Genomic DNA, 20,330 nt, shown 5'->3' on the forward strand with positions numbered 1-20,330 from the left:
GGGAGGGAGGGGAAGGAGAGAGGGGAGGGAGGAAGGAAGAAAAAGAAATTCAAAGTCACAGATATAGCTAAAGCTCAGGGCTTAACCCCAACCCGCTTCCCTCCTATAGGCAATCGCTGTCCTGAAGTTGGTATGCATCAGTCCCAAGCCTCTTCGTACTTTTTCCAAGGTTGTTTCCATAAACACTATGTGGGATTTTAAATCACTAAAAGTTAGTGATTTTAAAACATACAGAGTCCGGGTGCGGTGGCTCATGCCTGTAAGCCCAGCACTTTGGGAGGCCGAGGTGGGTGGATCACAAGGTCAGGAGTTCGAGACCAGTCTGGCCAAATGGTGAAACCGCATCTCTACTAAAATTAGCCAGGCGTGGTGGCGGGCGCCTGTAGTCCCAGCTCCTCAGGAGGCTGAGGCAGGAGAATCGCTTGAACCCGGGAGGTGGAGGTTGCAGTGAGCCAAGATTGCGCCACCGCACTCCAGCCGGAGCCACAGAGACTCCGTTTCAAAAAAAACATACATAGATGTTTTCTACTGGACATACCATCTGCAATAATTTCCTCTTAACATTAATGGGTTTTTTTACGCCCCCCAAAGTCATTTTAATGTTTTACATTAAAGCCTCTCTGTGAAGTGCGGCTGGGCGGGGCTCCGAATAGTGGGCGGAGTCTAGACTGGGGAAATGGGGGCGGGGCCTAGGAGATTCCGGCCTTAGGGTGGACGCAGTGGTTCTGCACAGAGGGCCTCGCCATGGTGGCGCCCGTGTGGTACTTGGTAGCGGCGGCTCTGCTAGTCGGCTTTATCCTCTTCCTGACTCGCAGCCGGGGCCGAGCGGCATCAGGTAGGAGATGCCGCTGCGCCAGGGCTGGTGGTACCGGGTTTTCTGGCCTGAGCCTTTGTGGACCGTCGCGCCGCGGCTCCTGCGCGTGCGCATCTGGGCGGGCGGGGGCGCATGCGCATCCATGCGTGTGCGTCGTGGGCCCGCTGGGGCCTCCGCAGTGCCCTGCCTGGAACCGGAGGCCGCGCTGCTACCCCTTTCTCTCGACCCCAAGCCAGAGTCTGGCCTCATCCCTCTCTTCATTCCCGGGAACTCCATACCTCCAAAGGCCTCAGGCCCTGGCCGGCGCCCACTCCCATCCGTCACCGTCTGGGCCCTTTCCCTCTGCGCCTGTTAAGGTGGCCGCAGGGTTTCCCATTCCTCCCAGCCTGGCTCCAGAGCAGGTGCCAGGAAGGGGGCATCTGAATATTTTCTGCCTGCCCGCTACGAGCTGGAGAAGCGCGAGACGGCTCCAGGAAACTCCTGAAGCTCTATACCTTCCCGCCAAAGGGAGCGCCCACGCTCCCTCCCTAATCTGCTCCCCGATCAAAAGGCCGTGTCATTGGCCAGGACACAGAACAGATACACCCATCCTTCCTCTGTCCCCCCATTTCTGGTCAGCGGGCGGGTTTGTGTGTCTTCCTGCTCCCTGGGCCCACAAGCTGCCTCTGAGCACCTGCGCGCTCCCAGGGGCGGGAGGACCACGCTGAGGAAAGGCGGAGAGCTAGTAGGTCTTCCAGGGGGAGGCTCGGCTACCGCCGGGAAGTGAACTCTCTGGCTGGGGAGCCAGATAAAACCACAGGTGGTGTTAGGCGAGAAATCAATGGATTCCTGCAGGGGGTACTCGATGAGAGCTGGGGACATCAGGATAGGGGACTCCTGACAGGCCAGCTGGAAAGGTGGAGCTGGGAGAGGAGAGAAGAGTATTCATACAGGCCCGAGGGAAGGGCTGAGCCACCGCCTGGGACCAAGCTGTGGGCCTGGTGGAAAAGGCCTTGTCAGTCAGACTGAGAAGTCGGGCCTTTGTGCTGTGGGCAGCAGACTACTGAGCAGAGGAGGTGAGGCTTCCAGGCTGTTGCTCCTCCTGCCATGGGCCGGGCCGGGCTGGGCTTCCAGGTAGCATTGTCATTTCTGTCTTCCCTACAGCCAGCCAAGAGTCACTGCACAATGAGGAGCTGGCAGGAGCAGGCCGGGTGGCCCAGCCTGGGCCCCTGCAAGCTGAGGAGCCAAGAGCTGAAGGCAGGCCTCGGCGCCGGAGGGACCTGGGCAGCCGCCTACAGGCCCAGCGTCGAGCCCAGCGGGTGGCCTGGGCAGAAGCAGATGAGAATGAGCAGGAAGCTGTCATCCTAGGTGAGAGGAGCCTAGCCTGGTGGGGAGAGGGTCTGGGTTGGAGGGGGAGATAAAGGGGCCCCCAAAACTAAGTGGAGGAGTCGGGTATGAAGCCTCAGGGTAGGAGGGACGTCTGGGAGCCACACGGTAGAGTAGGGGGAGACTTGGGACCTGGCATTTTTTCCACTGGATCAACCCCCTCTTCCTTCATCTTGGCTCTCAGTGTCCAAGCAGAGGGCAGGGGTCTTCAGATTGATTCAGAATGTTCCTCAATTCACCCCTTCTATCCTCGCACCCTTCCTGTTATGGGCACACTCATTCCCTGAGGATTTCACCCTAGAGGCAGAGTGTCTGGAGTGGGGTCACCCACAACCCCAGGAAAACAGTTTAAAGATGGAGACATTCTGTTGACACAGAGGTCTCCATATCCCTGCTTCCGGGAGACCCGGAGAGCCCTCACGATTGTCTTCTCCAGTTTTGGACAGCTGGCTTGAGCCTGAGGAGGGGGCGTCTGGGTCTTTCTCAGAAACTGGGGGCATTTGAGGCTTTTGCCTTGTACCCTTGGGGATTATCCCTTTAGCTCACAAAGAGGCCCTTACTTTGCCTACCTTTTGGCTCAGACTTGGGTTCAGAGACCCTTGCTGCACAGGCGTCAGTGGGTCTTTAACTTGCAGCTGGCCCTGAGGTGGTCATGGTGTTGGGACTGTCTTTTCAGCCAGGCTTTGGTGGGCAAAGGGATAATCCTAGCCAGGGACTAAGCCCAGAATCCTCAGCAACTCCTGACTGTGGTGAGGAGGATTTCAGATTTGAGGCAGGATAAATTTCCCCATAGGACTTCCCTTCTCTGGGGGTTTGGCACCAGGGACAGAAACCGGGGAACTCTGGAGTTCATTAGCCAGGATATTTAAGGCACATTAGGTGGGACCAGTATTCAAAGATAAAAAAACCCTTCTTGGCTGGGCGCGGTGGCTCAACCCTGTAATCCCAGCACTTTGGGAGGCCAAGATGGGCGGATCATGAGGTCAGGAGATCGAGACCATCCTGGCTAACATGGTGAAACCCTATCTCTACTAAAAAATACAAAAAATTAGCCAGGTGAGGTGGCGGGCGCCTGTAGTCCCAGCTACTCGGGAGGCTGAGGCAGGAGAATGGCGTAAACCCGGGAAGTGGAGCTTGCAGTGAGCCGAGATCCGGCCACTGCACTCCAGCCTGGGTGACAGAGCAAGACTCTGTCTCAAAAAAAAAAAAAAAAAAAACCCCTTCTTGGGCCAGGCGCAGTGGCTCATCCCTGTAATCCCAGCCGAGACAGGCGGATCACGAGGTCAGGAGATCGAGACCATCCTGGCTAACACAGTGAAACCCCATCTCTACTAAAAATGCAAAAAAAAAAAAATTAGCCGAGCGTGGTGGCGGGTGCTTGTAGTCCCAGCTACTCAGGAGACCGAGGCAGGAGAATGGTGTGAACCCGGGAGGCGGAGCTTGCAGTAAGCCGAGATCGCGCCACTGCACTCCAGCCTGGGTGACAGAGCGAGACACTGTCTCAAACAAAAACAAAAACAAAAACAAACCTCTCTGCTAATGCCTCCCCCATGCTGTATTCTGGCTCATCAGCCACAGTACCTTAAATATCCAGGCAGCCCTATCTGTGACCCCGAGACACTTGCATATTTTAACCTGATACCTCCCTTTTTATGACTGTGCAATATCTAAAGTTCTCATCTTTTTTTTTTTTCATTTTGGGACAGAGTCTCGCTCTGTCACCCAGGCTGGAGTGCAGTAGCGTGATCTCGGCTCACTGCAAGGTCCGCCTCCTGGGTTCACACCATTCTCCTGCGTCAGCCTCCCGAGTACCTGGGACTACAGGCGCCCGCCACCATGCCTGGCTAATTTTTTGTGTTTTTAGTAGAGACGGGGTTTCACCGTGTTATCCAGGATGGTGTCAATCTCCTGACCTCGTGATCTGCCCGCCTCAGCCTCCCAAAGTGCTGGGATTACAGGCGTGAGCCATTGTGCCCGGCCCTGTTTTTGTATTTTTGATAGAGATGGGGTTTCACCACGATTGCCAGGATGGTCTCGATCTCCTGACCTCGTGATCCGCCTGCCTCGACCTCCCAAAGTGCTGGGATTACAGGCGTGAGCCACGCGCCTAGCCCAAAGTTCTCATCTTTTCCCTTGCCCTGTGGGCCCCTCACCCTTCTTCCATCCCTACGTATTCATGCACCTGCACACACACATGCGCTTATGGCAGATGCCTCTGGAGGGCAGAGCTGGGTTAGTGACATTTGCAGATGGGTGGAAGGGGACCCCCCCATTAGGAGAGGGACGAGGGATTGGGGATCCATCATCATCAGTCTCTCTGGTCAGAACCTGAACTGTCTTTCTTTGACCATACCCAGCCCAGGAGGAAGAAGACATCGAGAAGTCAGCGGAAACTCACGTGTCAGGGAAAATTGGAGCTAAGAAACTGCGGAAGCTGGAGGAGAAACAAGCGCGAAAGGCCCAGCGTGAGGCAAGCCAGAGGGATGGGATGCAGCTCTGGGAAGTGGGAAAGGGCCCTGCCTTCCTTTTCCCCTAAGGCAGACTCAGGACTCCTTGCCTACTGGGCTGGTGCTTGCTGCTTCCTTGACTCTGTCTCCTGCTGCCTGGGTCTGTGCCCTGGCCCAGGCATTGCCTTCCCTAGTCTGTCTGGGAGGTGGGCACACTCTAGCTGGGGGTGAGGGATGTGCCCCTATGAAGACCTCTCTCCAGGCAGAGGAGGCTGAACGTGAGGAGCGGAAACGACTCGAGTCCCAGCGCGAAGCTGAGTGGAAGAAGGAGGAGGAGCGGCTTCGCCTAGAGGAGGAGCAGAAGGTGAGGCCAGCCCCGACCCTGACTTCTTTCCCTTGACCAGGCAGCCTTGCTTCTTATGCAGCTCCTTGGCACCTCCAACATAGAAGGTGGGCCATAGATCCGGCACAAGGGCAGGTTCTGGTTTATTTGGTCCCTAGGCTCCAGCACAGCCTGGAAAAGCAGCTGCTGAAAAGCAGAGCCTGGAGTGAGGATTCTTGTGCACATGACTATTGAACTTTCAGAGAGCATGTGAGGAACGCGAGGCGGGCAGGGCAGCTGGGCAAAGAAAGCCAGGAGAGGAGGAAAAGATGGCAGAGAGGTGATGGGAGTCTGGATGCTGAAGGCCTTGAGGCCGTCAAAGATCATTGTAAGAGATGGTGGCTGCATTGAGGTCCTGGCAGAGAGGAGGTGCTCAGGGAATGGGGACCACTGCAGTAAAGGTGACTAATGAACATTTGTTTGCCAGATGCTTCCTTTGTTCTGAGAACCAGGTTTCCAAAAAAGGGAACAGCATAAAAACGTCGGGTACGTAGGGTTAGAGCCAGGGCTACCCTAGCTGGGAAGACCTGTGACCTCTGACTGGTCTGTTGTCCCAGGATCCTGGGTGTGGGTGCTGTGGCTGATAAGCCAGAATACAGCATGGGGGAGGAATTAGTAGAGAGGGTGTTTTCCTTTCTGAATATTTGTCCCACTTAATGTACCTTAAATATTCTGGCTCTTCTCCCCTATAACCAGTTTCCCTTATCCTTAACATCTTACCTCATTTTAATACATTCCTCACAACTAATATTGACACATTATTAGTAACTAAACTCTAACATTTTTCAGATTTTTGTTTATTGATTGATTAGGGCAAGTCTTGCTCTATTGCCCAGGCTGGAGTGCAGTGGCACGATCTTGGCTCACTGCAACCTCTGACTCCCAGGCTCAAGCAATGCTCCCACCTTAGATCCCCCTCCCCACGAGTATCTGGGACTGTAGGTGTGCACCACCATGCCTGGCTAATTTTGTGTGTGTGTGTGTGGAGATTGGGTTTCACTGTGTTTCCCAGACTGCTTTTGAACTCCTAGACTCAAGCAATCCTCTTCCCTTGGCCTTCCAAAGTGCTGGGATTACAGGTGTGAGCCACTGTGCCCAGCCTTAACAATTTTGAGGAGTCCTGGGCACGTAGTTTGTAGAAGATCCCTTAATTTGAGTTTGGTTGTTTTTCTCATGGTTAGACTGGGGTTATGGATCTGACTGAAGAAGACAATAAGTGAAGTTCCATCTTCAATGCAACATGCTAAGCACACAGGTTATCCCCTTCACTTATCCCTAATGTTGTTAACCTTGGTCGCCTGGCTGCGGTTTTGTTTGCCAGCTTTCTCCACTGTAATGTGACTGCTTTTTTCCCCTCTTCCCATATTTCTTTGGAAAGAAGTCACTGTGCACAGCCCACACTTAAAGGTTGGGGAGTTGGAGTTCTTACATAAATTATTTGGAAATCTCTTACAGGAGATATGTCTCTTCTTCCCTATTCATTACATATTAATGCAGACTTTTTTTTTTTTTTCTGAGATGGAGTCTCACTCTGTCACCCAGGCTACAGTGCAATGGCTCAATCTGGGCTCACTGCAACGTCTGCTTCCCAGGTTCAAGCGATTCTCCTGTCGCAGCCTCCTGAGTAGCTGGGATTACAGGCACCTGCCACCACACCCAGCTAATGTTTGTATTTTTAGTAGAGACTGGGTTTCACCATGTTGGCCAGGATGGTCTTGAACTCCTGACCTCAGGTGATCCGCCCGCCTCAGCCTCCCAAAGTGTTGGGATTACCAGCATAAGCCACCATGCCTGGCCAGCCATTTTTTTTATATCTGTATAGATTCATGAGTATTTATTTTGTACTTTATGTTGTAATCCAGTAACATGTTATTTATTAATTTATTTTATTTTACTGTATTTTATTTATTTATTTTGAGACGGAGTCTTGCTCTGTCGCCCAGGCTGGAGTGCAGTGGTGCGATCTCAGCCCACCGGAAGCTCCGCCTCCCAGGTTCACGCCATTCTCCTGCCTCAGCCTCCCAAGTAGCTGGGACTACAGGCACCTGCCATGCCTGGCTGATTTTTTTGTATTTTTAGTAGAGACGAGGTTTCACCATGTTAGCCAGGATGGTCCGGATCTGCTGACCTTGTGATCTGCCCGCCTCAGGCTCTGAAAGTGTTGGGATTACAGGCGTGAGCCACTGCGCCCGGCAACATGTTATTTATTGTGTTGTTCAGATTGTTCCAGCTTTGACCACTGGGAGCTGTTTCATTTGGCTCCTGTGTATCTTTAATACACACTCGTCGTTTTGTTTTTTGAGTACTTAGTTTCTGGCACTGCAAGATGCCCCAGACTCATCTTGTATATTACTTGCCCCAGCTTTAGCTTTCCGTTTGAAGAAAATTTTTCTGAGTGCTCTGGAAAATGTGTTGGGTTGAGGGAGGCTGTTGTACCAGGCGGTAGTGGTGATGGAGCAACACAGACAGACCGAGGAGTTTCCTGGAAGTTCGAGAAAGAACTGGTCAATAGGACCTCATTTCTGACCAGTTGGCTGTGTTGATTCACTGAGCCAGGGACCCAGGAGGAGGTCTAAGCATAGAAGAGCAGGTCCTAGGGTCTGTCTGCTGCCTGTGAGATGGCCCAGTAGGTGTGTCACATGGACCGTTGTGTGTTTGGGAGAAGAGATTCGGGTGGGGATACAAGTGTGGTAGTCACTGGCAAGGAAGGGGTTGATGCTTTGGGCATGGGCGAGGTGGCCCAGAGAATGTGGAGGAGAGAGAAGAGGCAGGGCTGAATGATGAAGGAGGCGGGAAGAATGGCCCAAGGAGCAGGAGGAAATCCAGGAGAGGGTGGGATCTGGAAGCCAAGGGAGGAAAGAAGGATCACTGAGAGGACAGGCATATGAGACCTGAAGGTTGTCCCTTGAGTTTGGTGAGTGGAGGGCATGGGTGAGACTGTGGCAGGAGTTGTTTCGTAGAACTGGGAACACAGAAGCCAGACTGTAGTGGGCTGACTGGGTGAGTGGGTGGTGAGGAAATGCAGGGTTCACATTTGCTCATGAGGTTTGGACATGACAGGGTATGCTTAATGAGTTACACAAGGAGAGGATGGGGCAGGTGATTGGAGGGTATTGTAGAGTGGGGTCATGGTGGGGTTTTCAACAGATTTTTGCTAAGATCCCCTGAGCATGGAGGGCTGGAGCAGGGGCTGAGCAGCATTTGTCCAGGTGATGATGCAACTGATGACAAGAGGGGCCTCGGCCCATTGTTCAGCTTGGGGGATGGAGGAATGGGGGTCTTGAAGGAGCTCTGTCTCTGAGAAAACGCTGGGCTGTATGCGCTGGTGTCCTGCAGGGATAGCAGCAACCAGAACAGGGATGGGGTGAGCACCTGCCCCCGATTCCTGACTTTTGCCTCCTGTGTCCACAGGAGGAGGAGGAGAGGAAGGCCCGCGAGGAGCAGGCCCAGCGGGAGCATGAGGAGTACCTGAAACTGAAGGAGGCCTTTGTGGTGGAGGAGGAAGGCGTGGGAGAGACCATGACTGAGGAACAGGTGGGCGTGCTGCCCCTGGGAAGCCCCTCTCTGCACCCATCAGTGCAGCCTGTGCCAGACCCAAGGCTAGCCACCCCATCCCAGACGCCCCTGGCCAGGCAGTGAGAGGTGGGTGGGTGTCAGTACCAGCAGGGTTTAGCGGCCAGAGGCCTTGTCCTCAGCAGAGGCTGGTGCCTCCGAAACCCTTACCCTGGAAGGCTCTGCTGCTTGTGTAGGCAAGTGGTACATGCAGGTGGTCAGGCGAGCCCAAGGCAGGCTGCAGGCAGGTGGCCCTCAAGTGAGCAGGTGGTGCTTGGGTGGATGGGTACAGAACCCTGTGGCCTTGCTAGGGGGTGCTCATCCTGATTTCTCTGCTTCTCCAGTCCCAGAGCTTCCTGACAGAGTTCATCAACTACATCAAGGTAAGCAGCCACGGAACAGAGCCTGAATGTCAGCTCCCTGCCTGGTGTGTGCAGGTTGGATGCCTCCAGCGGGGGCTGCAGGCAGTGCATTCAGGCTCATGCAAGAGCGGGCAGGGGGTCCTAGAGGGGCAGAGCTGCAGGGTCCTGGCCAGGAGCATTTCTCCCCGCTCCGACCCCAAAGGTGGAGAAGGACCTGGGTCTGTGTGGGAGGTGCAAGCCTTTGATCACTTCCTCACACTCAGTTTGACAGTTTCCCTGCTCTTCAGACCCCACGCTCAGTGAGTCAGTGTGTTTTCAAGTCTCTTCACATGTGTTTTCTGTCAGTTCTGTCACACTGAGGCTCCGCTGAGTTGAAACAAGCATCCTCTGCCATGTGCTCCTGACTGGGAACTTGGGTCTTTCAGAGGAAACAGGATGGTGTTTCCTTTGGAGTCTAGGGTGGGGCGGCAATGTGTCCCCTTCTGTCTGCAGCCACTGCGCAGGCCGCCTCGATGCTGCTCCAGGTTGCATAAGCACATCCTACTTTGCTTTGCTGCTAAGCAACTTCTCTCCCACGAAGGATGCCATGAGGGGAGAGGTTTTCAAGTGCAACTCAGAGGTGCAGAGGCGGCTGAGGGAAGGAGTGCAGAGGGAGCGGGGGCGGTGGTGGGGGTGCTACTAGGGGCTGCCAAGGACCCAGGGCTTGCATAATCCTCCCGCCACCTCTCCTGAAAGAGAGCGGGGTTTAGACGCCTGCCGGCAGTGAGGGACTGGGCTCATAGCCTTGAGTCTGGGGTTCCTAAGTGGGGGAAATGCTGGCAGCTTTGACAGGGTCCTGTCTGCTCAGGCTGTGTGCACTCCCTTCTCTTGGAGCCCTTTCTCTACCCTGGCACACTTGATTAGGGGCTGCGACCAGGCAGAATATCTCTCACACTTGCCTGCTGCTGTTTGGAACTTGTCCCCGCCTACCCAGTAGGCAGTAAGATGATCCTGAAGCCCCTTCCCTGGAAGCCTTCCCAGGTGGAATTAGAGGAGGGGGTCAGCCTCAGCATCTCCATTTACTCTGCAGAAACCAGAAGAAAGGTCCCCAGTTCTTGCCCTCACTTTTGGTGGCTCCTTGGAGGTACCATTCTCTGGGAGTTCTCCAAACTCTTTTGGAGCTTAGAAGTTTTTCCAGCTTGTCCGGGCACAGTGGCTTACGCCTGCAATCCCAGCACTTTGGGAGGCCTAGGCGGGCAGATCACTTGAGGTTAGGAGTTTGAGACTAGCCTGGGCAACATGTTGAAACCCCATCTCTGCTAAAAATACAAAAATTAGCCAGGCATGGTGGTGCACACCTGTAGTCCCAGCTACTCAGGAGGCTGAGGCAGGAGAATCACTTGAACCCAGGAGGTGGAGGTTGCAGTGAGGCAAGATGGTGCCACTGCACTCCAGCCTGGGCAACAGGGTGAAACTCCATCTCAAAAAAAAAAAAAAAAAAAGTTTTTCCAGCCTTTGCTAGCTAATTCTTCTAGAGCTGCTATCTTGCAAAGAAAAGGAGGACTTCTGAAATTCAGTCTGTCTGCTCTCCTCCTTGCTGCAAAGGGATGGGCCTTTTTGCCTTAAGATTTCAGAACTGGAGGAACATGCCTGCCCCCAGCATTGTTTATGAGAGGTGTAGGGTTCACTCGGTCTTGTTCCATTCTCCTGTCTGACCATGGCTGGGCTCAGGTGATCTTCCCGCTTCCGCCTCCTGAGTAGCTGAGACTGCAGTTGTGTGACTCCACACCTAGCTTGTTTTATCAAACGTGTTTTGGCCCCAGGAGCACCTGGGGTGACTTCATGTTCTTGCACCACACTGTCACTGAGAGCCCACTGCCTGATCCCTGTTTTGTAGGTAGAGGCCAGCTGACCATGTCACCTTGTCCTTGCCCATCCTGGCCCAACTGCCTCTCGCTTGCCTTCCTGCTTGCAAATACGGCTTGGCATTTCAAACAAGTCACATGCTATCTGCAGTCAGGGAGGTGTCACCATATCAGTCCTCCCCCAGCTCATTTGAGGTAGAGGATTCACAGAAATGCAAAAGAACTGTCTTTTCTCAAGTCCTGTGCTGTCTGTTGGGGTAGTGGGGGCAGGTGCCTGTGTGGACACAGCAGTGGACCCTTCGCCGCACCCTTGGGAACTCAGGTTTCTACCGAGGATATGAGGAAGCACTTGGAGCGTGGAACATGGCTGTGCTGGAAAGCACTCAGCGGTGTTAGTGACAGTGATTTTAAGGGTGGGCTCAGTGCCTCAGATGGTATGAAGAGGATGGATAAAAAGTGCGGGTGTGTCAGGTTGTGGGGGACCAGGCCAGTGGGGCGGCAAGCAAAGGCAAGGCAGGAGTGGGTCCCCACGGCCTCTACTGAGAGACCTTGGCTTGCTCGGGCCTTTATCTCCTTCTTGTCCATGTACTCACCTGTCTCACCAGCCAGACTGCGAGCTCCAGGGCGGGGGCTATGGCTTGTTCAGCATGTGTCCCTCATACCTTTTCAGGGCCTTGTTCTGGTAAGTCCTCAGCAAACATAAGTCCTGGTGACAGTTATTTAAAATAGCTTTTGGTGACTCTCACCGCCTCCTTCCTCCCTATGGTGCGTCCCCTTCAACTTGTCCATGATGTTAAAAAGAGATGGCTGGATGCAGAGGATGGTGGCAGCTGTGCTCTGATTCCACTCATGCGTGTCTCAGAGTCCAGGACAGGGCCCGTGAGGCAGGTGGTTGTTTTGAGTAGATTCCTTCCTTGCAAGAAGGGGAATGAGAGGGTTTATGATTGTGCGGGTCTCTGTCAATGGGTGGTTGTGAGAGAGAGTGAGAGGGAGTGTGTGTGTGTGTGTGTGTGTGTGTGTGTGTGTGTCAGGGGAGCAAGGCTGTCCCACAGGAGTGTGTACAGTGTTTATCCAGCCACCCAGATCAGATCAGAATGCGAACCTGGCCGGGCGCGGTGGCTCAAGCCTGTAATCCCAGCACTTTGGGAGGCCGAGACGGGCGGATCACGAGGTCAGGAGATCGAGACCATCCTGGCTAACACGGTGAAACCCCGTCTCTACTAAAAATACAAAAACTAGCCGGGCGAGGTGGCGGGCGCCTGTAGTCCCAGCTACTCCGGAGGCTGAGGCAGGAGAATGGCATAAACCCGGGAGGCAGAGCTTGCAGTGAGCTGAGATCCGGCCACTGCACCCCAGTCCGGGCGACAGAGCGAGACTCCGCCTCAAAAAAAAAAAAAAAAAAAAAGAAAAAAAAAAAAAAAAAAACAGAATGCGAACCTGGAGGGTGCCCATGCCTAGGGCGATTTGCCCAAGCTCAACCTCTCTCTCTTTTCCTCTTTCTTTTTGTAGCAGTCCAAGGTTGTGCTCTTGGAAGACCTGGCTTCCCAGGTGGGCCTACGTACTCAGGTAAGCCCTGGAACGTGGCCTGCTGTGTGCAGTGTGGCCAGGGGTCTGTGTGACTAGCAGAGAGGATCTGCCCTAAAGACAGAGTCTTGATGCACCCTCTACCCTGTCCCCAACCAAGAGTGAGTAGTGCACAGAAGTCTCCTGGCACCCTAGGAATCCTGCATTTTTAATGGATGGAAGAACAGGCAGGAAACAAAAAAAAAAAATCCAAACCCCATCACTCTGCCAGCCCCTGTGACCAAAGCAGCCCAAATCAGTTACCTTGACAACTCTCTTGCACAGACTGCACCAGCCTATGTTGCAAACATTACCACTGCCCTGCTTCTAACAGGAGAGATCCTCTTTTGGGGGTCTTGCAGGGCCCAAGACCAGAGCCCCTTCTACCCAGGGCCCTTCCAAAGGCAAAGCACAGAGTCACATTTAGGGGCTCGCATGAGAGGGACATAAAGAGATTTGGCTGTAGTGGGAGGGAGGTTTCAGTGCTTTTTCTGGGGACATTGGTGCCTATCTCTACTCTGAGAATTGTTCTCCTCATAGGACACCATAAATCGCATCCAGGACCTGCTGGCTGAGGGGACTATAACAGGTGAGAGGATAAGAGCCAATCACTGCAGACCTGGCCTTGGAGAGTGTCTAGCCACAGGGGCTGCAGGGATGTGCTGCAGAGGCAGGATGACCACCCAAGATCAGGGGAGGGGTGTGCAACGAGGGGCTTTGTGTAGTTGGATGCAGTTACAAGGAGGACGTGCCAGGGCCTGGAGATGGTGGCAGTGGGAGAGGACAGACAGGGCAGCCTGATTCGACTCTCCTAGCAGGACTGGATGCAGCCGGGAAAGACCAGGCAAGCAGGAGGCCTGAAGGGCCCTGAGCCAGCTGTGAAGGAGTAGGTGGGCATTCTCAGGCCAGATGGGGAATGCCCAGGAGGCCTCAGCCCCACAACCTGCATGTCCCCACAGGTGTGATTGACGACCGGGGCAAGTTCATCTACATAACCCCAGAGGAATTGGCCGCCGTGGCCAACTTCATCCGACAGCGGGGCCGGGTGTCCATCGCCGAGCTTGCCCAAGCCAGCAACTCCCTCATCGCCTGGGGCCGGGAGCCCCCTGCCCAAGCCCCAGCCTGACCCCAGTCCTTCCCTCTTGGACTCAGAGTTGGTGTGGCCTACCTGGCTGTCCATCTTCATCCCTCCCCACCATCCTGGGGAAGTGACAGAGTGTGGCCAGGCAGTTATAGATTAAAGGCCTGTGAGTACTGCTGAGCTTGGTGTGACTTGGTGTGGCTTGGTGTGGCAGAAGGCCTGGCCTGGGATCCTAGATGAGCACGTGAAATTTAGGCCTCAGAATGTATCTGAGAGGTGGGGAGGGTCCCTTGGAAGCTGGTGAAGTCCTATTCTTATTATGAATCCATTCATTCAAGAAAATAGCCTGTTGCACATTTACTCTGTTCCTTTGTGCCCTGCAAGCCCTGCCCCCAAGACCTAAATAAGATCTTTCTCTTCTTCTGCCCCCACTCAAATTAGAAGTGGGGAACCTCTTGGGCCACATCTCTGTTAACTGGGAAAGGGAGGTCTCATGGGTGTTTTTTAACAGATTAGGAGCCCTAAGTAGGGCTGAGAGCCAGTGGGGAGAAGAATTAATGAGAAGCATCAAGGATAGAGTCCTAGGGAGCATCAGCCTTTAAGGGGGAGAGGCCGGGCGCGGTGGCTCGAGCCTGTAATCCCAGCACTTTGGGAGGCCGAGACGGGTGGATCACGAGGTCAGGAGATCGAGACCATCCTGGGCTACGTGGTGAAACCCCGTCTCTACTAAAAATACAAAAAAACTAGCCGGGCGAGATGGCGGGCGCCTGTAGTCCCAGCTACTCAGGAGGCTGAGGCAGGAGAATGGCGTAAACCCGGGAGGCGGAGCTTGTAGTGAGCCGAGATCGCGCCACTGCACTCCAGCCTGGGTGACAGAGCGAGACTCTGTCTCAAAAAAAAAAAAAAAAAAGTGGGAGGGGCGGGGGTCAGTGAAGGAGAGAGCCATTTGCAGGGCAGGTAGAAGGAAGGAGAGGACCTGCTTGAGCTGGCTATAATTGTGCAGCAGAGGGACATTGCTCATATGGGAAATCACATGAATTCAACTCTACATCCTTGACAAAAAGTTTAAATGGTGTGGGTGATTCCACCCACTGGTGGATGTGAGAACCATATGCTCAGGAGTGGGTGGGATGGGAGGGAGGTGTGTACCTCCTGGAGGGTCGGTCACTCTGGTTCCTGTGGGCTGTTCATGGCATGAGCATCCTGCTGTGCTGAGGGTGAGGCACATGTTTAAATGTGTATTTATGCAAAGTGATCCCTAACATAAGCCCCCTACTCCCTCTGGTGCCTGGTGGAGGAGGCAGCTTGCTGTTCTGGCCCAGGAGGAAACTCCCTGGATGGCGATGGGGAAACAGTATGTCAGGTTCCAGGGAAGAGCCTTCTAACTTAGGAGTTGCCAAGGGTGTTTTTGACTTACTGGGTGCCATAGGTGTTGACTGTAGAACCCAAATTCCAAGAAAGGTATGACTGTGCTACTTCCATCAGCAACGGGTACTTGTCATCACCTGGAGCGTGAAGGGCCACATGCATTGTTTGGAAGGCCATCTGGAGCCTACATTCTTTTTTTTTTTTTTTTTTTGAACCAAAATGTCTTTTATTTGAATACTGAATACATTCTGTTAGGACGTAAGAGTGTGCTAAGAATAAAAGTTTTTAAAGAAAAAAATAGCACTGGCAGCAATACAATTAAAATGGAAAAAGTATAATTTCTAATAATTTCAAATATAACATAAATGACAAATAGATACATTAGCATTCTGTGAACTCCACTTAAGAACTGCTTTATGTGACAAGTTGTAATTTAAGCTTACCTGAAACATGAGTATTCGGAATTTTCAAAAAATGCCAAATATATAGAAAATAGACACAGCAAATGGAAGAGCGTATCATGATTCATTAGACACTTTTAATGAAAACAGCGTTTGACAATTAGAAAACAGTTAAAACTTTTGCTTTAGAAAAAAACTACCTCAAACTAATGTTCATATTAGAGGTGACAGTGCTATTTGTGTTTCTAGCATTCTATATTGAAGTTTATCTTTCAAATACAAAAAAATTTGCTCTGCCCATTACAGCAGGATGACATGAACTTAGTTTTCTGTTCCTCCAGATGCTTAGAGCAGCAACAAGACAAGTCTCAGGATCATCATGAGGCTCAAACCTGCAACCAGACCAGCAGGCATTATTTTCTTGGACCTCTTAAATCTCACACCCATTATGGTAGCCAGGAAGAAAGCTGTAAACAGTGATACTTTTACATCTCGTTTGTCATTGGAGACACGGTAAGCTCCATAGCCAGCCAAACATCCAACAAAAAGACCAGCAATCAAAGATAGAATACCACCTCTCCGCTTATATCCAAAAATGCTTCCAAATGTCACGAGGGCTGCATAACCAAAACCGATCAGGTCCATTGGCAAGGTTGCAATTCTGCAGCCCCGAGCCCTCACTGCAGCTGAAAAGACAGAAGTCTGGGGCTAGCTGCCGCCACGCGCGGTACCTGGAATCCGGAAGCAGTCTCCGCGCCAGCGCTGTCCCACCCGGCGCCTTTTTTTTTTTTTTTTTGAGACGGAGTCTCGCTCTGTCGCCCAGGCTGGAGTGCAGTGGCCGGATCTCAGCTCACTGCAAGCTCCGCCTCCCGGGTTTACACCATTCTCCTGCCTCAGCCTCCTGAGTAGCTGGGACTACAGGCGCCTGCCACCTCGCCTGGCTAGTTTTTTGTATTTTTTAGTAGAGACGGGGTTTCACCGTGTTAGCCAGGATGGTCTCGATCTCCTGACCTCGTGATCCGCCCGTCTCGGCCTCCCAAGTGCTGGGATTACAGGCTTGAGCCACCGCACCCGGCCTGGAGCCTACATTCTAGTAGGGGAGGGAAGAAACAGATGTAGCCAACCACAGTATGGGGTGGAAACTTACAATTACAAAGGAAAAAAAAGAAGAGATGACTTACAGTTAGATCACTGGTCCTTAGCCTGGTTGCTTATTGGATTCACCTAGGGAGTTTTTAATAGTCTCATGCCAGCCCTATTGCACCTGGGACCAGTTAAATCAGACTCTCTGAGGGTGCAGTCAGGGAGCATCAGTAGGAGATTCCAATGTGCAGCCAAAGTTGAGAGCCAGAGAACAGATGGGGGTGGGGTGGAGAGGCAGGCCAAGAAGTTGCAAGTAATTCAAATCTCCATTGGAAGGGGCTTCTCACAGAGCAAGGCGGCAGCTCCAAGGCTCTCTAGTCCTTTCCCTCAGCCATCCTCTGCCACTGCCATGCAGATAGCAAGATGGCCAAGGCAGCCCCTGCCCCAGCATCCCATGCTCAGGACAGTACCCAAAGGCCAGGAGTGGGAAAAGGCATGTTCCTTCCTCACATCCTGGAAGCACCCAGATATCCTTCATGTCCCATGGGCTTAGTGTGGAATAAAAAAAACTTATGATCCTTTGAGCATTATTTAGTGCTCAATTAATACATTTATTAAATGAATAGTTTATTAAATAAAAGTAAACATTTTTCATATATACAAACTACTTTCACAACTAAAAAATGAAAAAATAAAGGGAAAAATGAAAAAATGAAATTTAATGCTTTTTTTTTTTTTTTGAGGCAGAGTCTTGCTCTGTCGCCCAGGCTGTCGTGATCTTGGCTCACTGCAACCTCTGCCACCCAGGTTCAAGCGATTCTCCTGCCTCAGCCTCCTGAGTAGCTGGGATTACAGGAGCACGCCACCACTCCCGGCTAATTTTTGTATTTTTAGTAGAGACAGGGTTTCACTTTGTTGGCCAGGCTGGGCTTGAACTCCTGACCTCAGGCAATCCACAGATCCGCCTGCCTCAGCCTCCCAAAGTGGTGGGATTACAGGCGTGAGCCACCGCGCCTGGCTGTAGACCAGACAGTATTATAATGATTATATTACTGATCTGTACATGTGACACTAAAACTGATTATAAACACTTCACTAGCTCTACTTTTTTTTTTTCTTGAGATGGTAAACTCTGTCACCTAGGCAGAAGTGCACTGGCGCAATCTTGGCTCACTGCAACCTCCACCTCCCACGTTCAAGTGATTCTCCTGCCTCATCCTCCCGAGTAGGTGGGATTAGAGGCATGCACCACCACACCTGGCTAATTTGTGTATTTTTAGTAGAGACGGGGCTTCATCATGTTGGGTAGGCTGGTCTCAAACTCCTGACTTCAAGTGATCCCCCCCGCCTCAGCCTCCCAAAGTGCTGGATTACAGGTATGAGCCACTGTGCCTGGCCTTGCTAGCTGTAATTAAATTTTATTTATTTATTTATTTATTTGAGGGGAAGTCTCGCTGTCCCTCAGGCAGGAGTGTAGTGGCGCGATCTCAGCTCACTGAAACCTCCACCTCCCAGGTTCAAGTGATTCTCCTGCCTCAGCCTCCTGAATAGCTGAAATTACTAGCGCCCTCCACCACACCTGGCTAATTTTTTGTATTTTTAGTAGAGACAGGGTTTTGCCATGGTTGCCAGGCTGGTCTCAAACTTCTGACCTCAGGTGATCCGCCCGCCTTGGCCTCCCAAAGTGCTGGGATTATAAGCATGAGCCCCTAGGCCTGGCCTTTAACTTTTACTTTTGTCTGAGGGTAGTTTTCAATTACTCTGGAGCACCAGGATTACTGTATTAGCTGAGGACATAGATATGACTGATGGATGATTCAGAACCAAGGACTCAAGACTTCATTGTAATTCTTTTAAATTTTTATTTATTTTATTTTTATTTTTTTGAGATGGAGTCTCACACACACTGTCGCCCAGGCTGGAGTACAATAGCATGATCTCGGCTCACTGCAAGCTCCACCTTCTAGGTTCAAGCGATTCTCCGGCCTCAGCCTCCCAAGTAGCTGGGATTACACGTGCCCACCACCACGCCCTGCTAATTTTTTGTATTTTCAGTAGAGATGAGGTTTCACTATGTTGGCCAGGCTGGTCTTGAACTCTTGACCTCATGATCCGCCCGCCTTGGCCTCCTAAAGTACTGGGATTACAGCCGTGAGCCACCACACCCAGCCAACTTCATTGTAATTCTCACCTGAGTCTTTTACTTGTTGGGTAGTCCCTTTTTCTTTTCTTTTCTTTTCTTTCTTTTTTTTTTTTTTAATTAGTATTGTCATTTTTTTGAGCCAGAGTCTCACTCTGTCACCCAAGCTGGAGTGCAGTGGCGGGATCTCAGCTCACTGCAACCTACGTCTCCAGGGTTCAAGCGATTCTGCCTCAGCCTCCCGAGTAGCTGGGACAACAGGTACATGCCACCACGCCCAGCTAATTTTTGTATTTTTGGTAGAGACGGGGTTTCACCATGTTGACCTCCCAAAGTGCTGGGACTACAGGCATGAGCCACTGTGCCCAGCCTGGTGGTCCCTTTTTCATAGATTTTGGAACCCTTGACTCACAGCCCAGCCCAACACAGGTCTATTTTGATACCACTTGTGCCCTATAGAGTCCAGTAATTTCTCTTTTGGATCTTCAAGGCCTATGATTGACAAGTTCTAGATTGGAGTTATATTACACAATTTTTCAAAAAATAGTTATTTATAAGATTAACCATGAGCTGAAAATTATTGAAAAACTGGGAATGGGTACATGGAGGTTGTACTCATTTTCTCTCTTCTTTCTTTTTTGTTTTTGATTTTAAGATAAGCTCTAGCTCTGTTGCCCAGGCTGGAGTACAGTGGCACGATGTCAGTAGTAGCGTCGGGGTATCCCGGATAAACCAAGAAAGTGTTGTGGGAAGAAAGTTAAATTTACGCCTATTCACTGCACCTCAACTCAGTGGGCTCAAGCCATCCTCTCAACTCAGCCTCCTGAGTAGCTGGGGACTTACAGGTGTGCACCACCATGCCCGACTAATTTTTAAATTTTTTGTAGAGATGGGGTTTTGCCATGTTGCCTAGGCTGGTCTCAAACTCATGAGCTCAAGCAATCCACCTGCCTTGGTCTCCCAAAGTGCTGGGATTACAGGCATGAGCCACCGCAGCCAGCCATCTGTTTTCATACATGTTTAAACTTTTCTATAACAAAACATAAAGAGCCCTAGACGGCCTTGTGTATCCTTGGCTCATGCTAAACCTTGAGAAAAGGGGCTAAAATAGCTGGGTTATATGAAGCCACCAGTAATATGGTGGCAGTTCAGTGATTCCCCCAGGCTACCACAGTGATACTGATACTGGATGCATGTTGGATTTTTGTTTTTTGAGACAGAGTCTCACTCTTTTGCCCAGGCTGGAGTATAGTGGTATGATCATGGTTCACTGCTGCCTCAAACTCCTGGGCTCAAGCAATCCTCCCACCTCAGCCTCCCTAGTAGCTAGGACTACAGGAGCACTCCACCATGCCCAGCTAATAAATATATATATATATATAATATATATTTTGGTAGAGAACGGATCTCACTATGTTGCTCATGGTGGTCTTGAACTCCTGGGCTCAAGTGATCCTCCTACTTTGGCCTCCCAAAGCACTGGGATTACAGCCATGTACTACTGCACCCAGCCTGTACTGAGAATCTTTGTAACAGAACATTATTTAAACACATCTGAAATATGTCATAAAAAAATAACGTAATTTATGGGGAGCTTACTGAGTACAAGGCATGATTTTGAACACCCTAGGGAAGTACAGTGAGCAAAACACGGCCCCAGCCACAAGTAGGGGTTAGTGCAGTGGTATATTAAATCTGACAGCGAGACCAATCAATCACAAGCCAGCAAGTGCACAGCCAGATGCTGGAGTGTATGAAAGGGACCAGTGGATAACAGCAGAGGCCTTCCAGGCTAGAGGGAGGACAGGTGCAGAGATCTGGAGTGGAGAATAAGGCCTGTGGTTCCCTGAGGGGAGCATGGAGTGTTGGGAGGAGGAAAGGCCAGGGCAAATGAGAGACAAAGCTGGAAAAGGAGGCTGGGACCTGGC

General features: G+C 51.7%; 2 protein-coding genes across 2 annotated transcripts; one reads left to right on the forward strand and one right to left on the reverse strand.

Moving 5' to 3' along the window:
* Window positions 1-666: 666 nt before the first annotated feature.
* On the forward strand, window positions 667-13,764 carry DDRGK1 (DDRGK domain containing 1). Its single transcript, XM_026455206.2, has 9 exons — window positions 667-835; window positions 1,958-2,161; window positions 4,537-4,649; window positions 4,889-4,990; window positions 8,420-8,542; window positions 8,905-8,943; window positions 12,276-12,332; window positions 12,870-12,918; window positions 13,289-13,764. Exons 1-9 carry the CDS (start codon window positions 745-747, stop codon window positions 13,453-13,455), a joined length of 945 nt encoding a protein of 314 aa, XP_026310991.1. The 5' UTR covers window positions 667-744; the 3' UTR covers window positions 13,456-13,764.
* A 1,206-nt stretch (window positions 13,765-14,970) lies between these two features.
* On the reverse strand, window positions 14,971-15,952 carry LOC111548223 (transmembrane protein 14A). Its single transcript, XM_023220618.1, has one exon. It carries the CDS (start codon window positions 15,822-15,824, stop codon window positions 15,525-15,527), a length of 300 nt encoding a protein of 99 aa, XP_023076386.1. The 5' UTR covers window positions 15,825-15,952; the 3' UTR covers window positions 14,971-15,524.
* Window positions 15,953-20,330: the final 4,378 nt, after the last annotated feature.

Source organism: Piliocolobus tephrosceles, chromosome 20 (assembly GCF_002776525.5).
Source record: "Piliocolobus tephrosceles isolate RC106 chromosome 20, ASM277652v3, whole genome shotgun sequence".
Taxonomy (NCBI): domain Eukaryota; kingdom Metazoa; phylum Chordata; class Mammalia; order Primates; family Cercopithecidae; genus Piliocolobus; species Piliocolobus tephrosceles.

Coding starts and splice junctions, on each gene's coding strand:
- LOC111548223 (XM_023220618.1), bottom strand. CDS start 15,824: ATGGACCTGATCGGTTTTGGTTATGCAGCCCTCGTGACATTTGGAAGC.
- DDRGK1 (XM_026455206.2), top strand. CDS start 745: ATGGTGGCGCCCGTGTGGTACTTGGTAGCGGCGGCTCTGCTAGTCGGC. Junction 8,543..8,904: donor AGACCATGACTGAGGAACAG/GTGGGCGTGCTG, acceptor CTGCTTCTCCAG/TCCCAGAGCTTCCTGACAGA. Junction 12,333..12,869: donor AGGTGGGCCTACGTACTCAG/GTAAGCCCTGGA, acceptor TTCTCCTCATAG/GACACCATAAATCGCATCCA.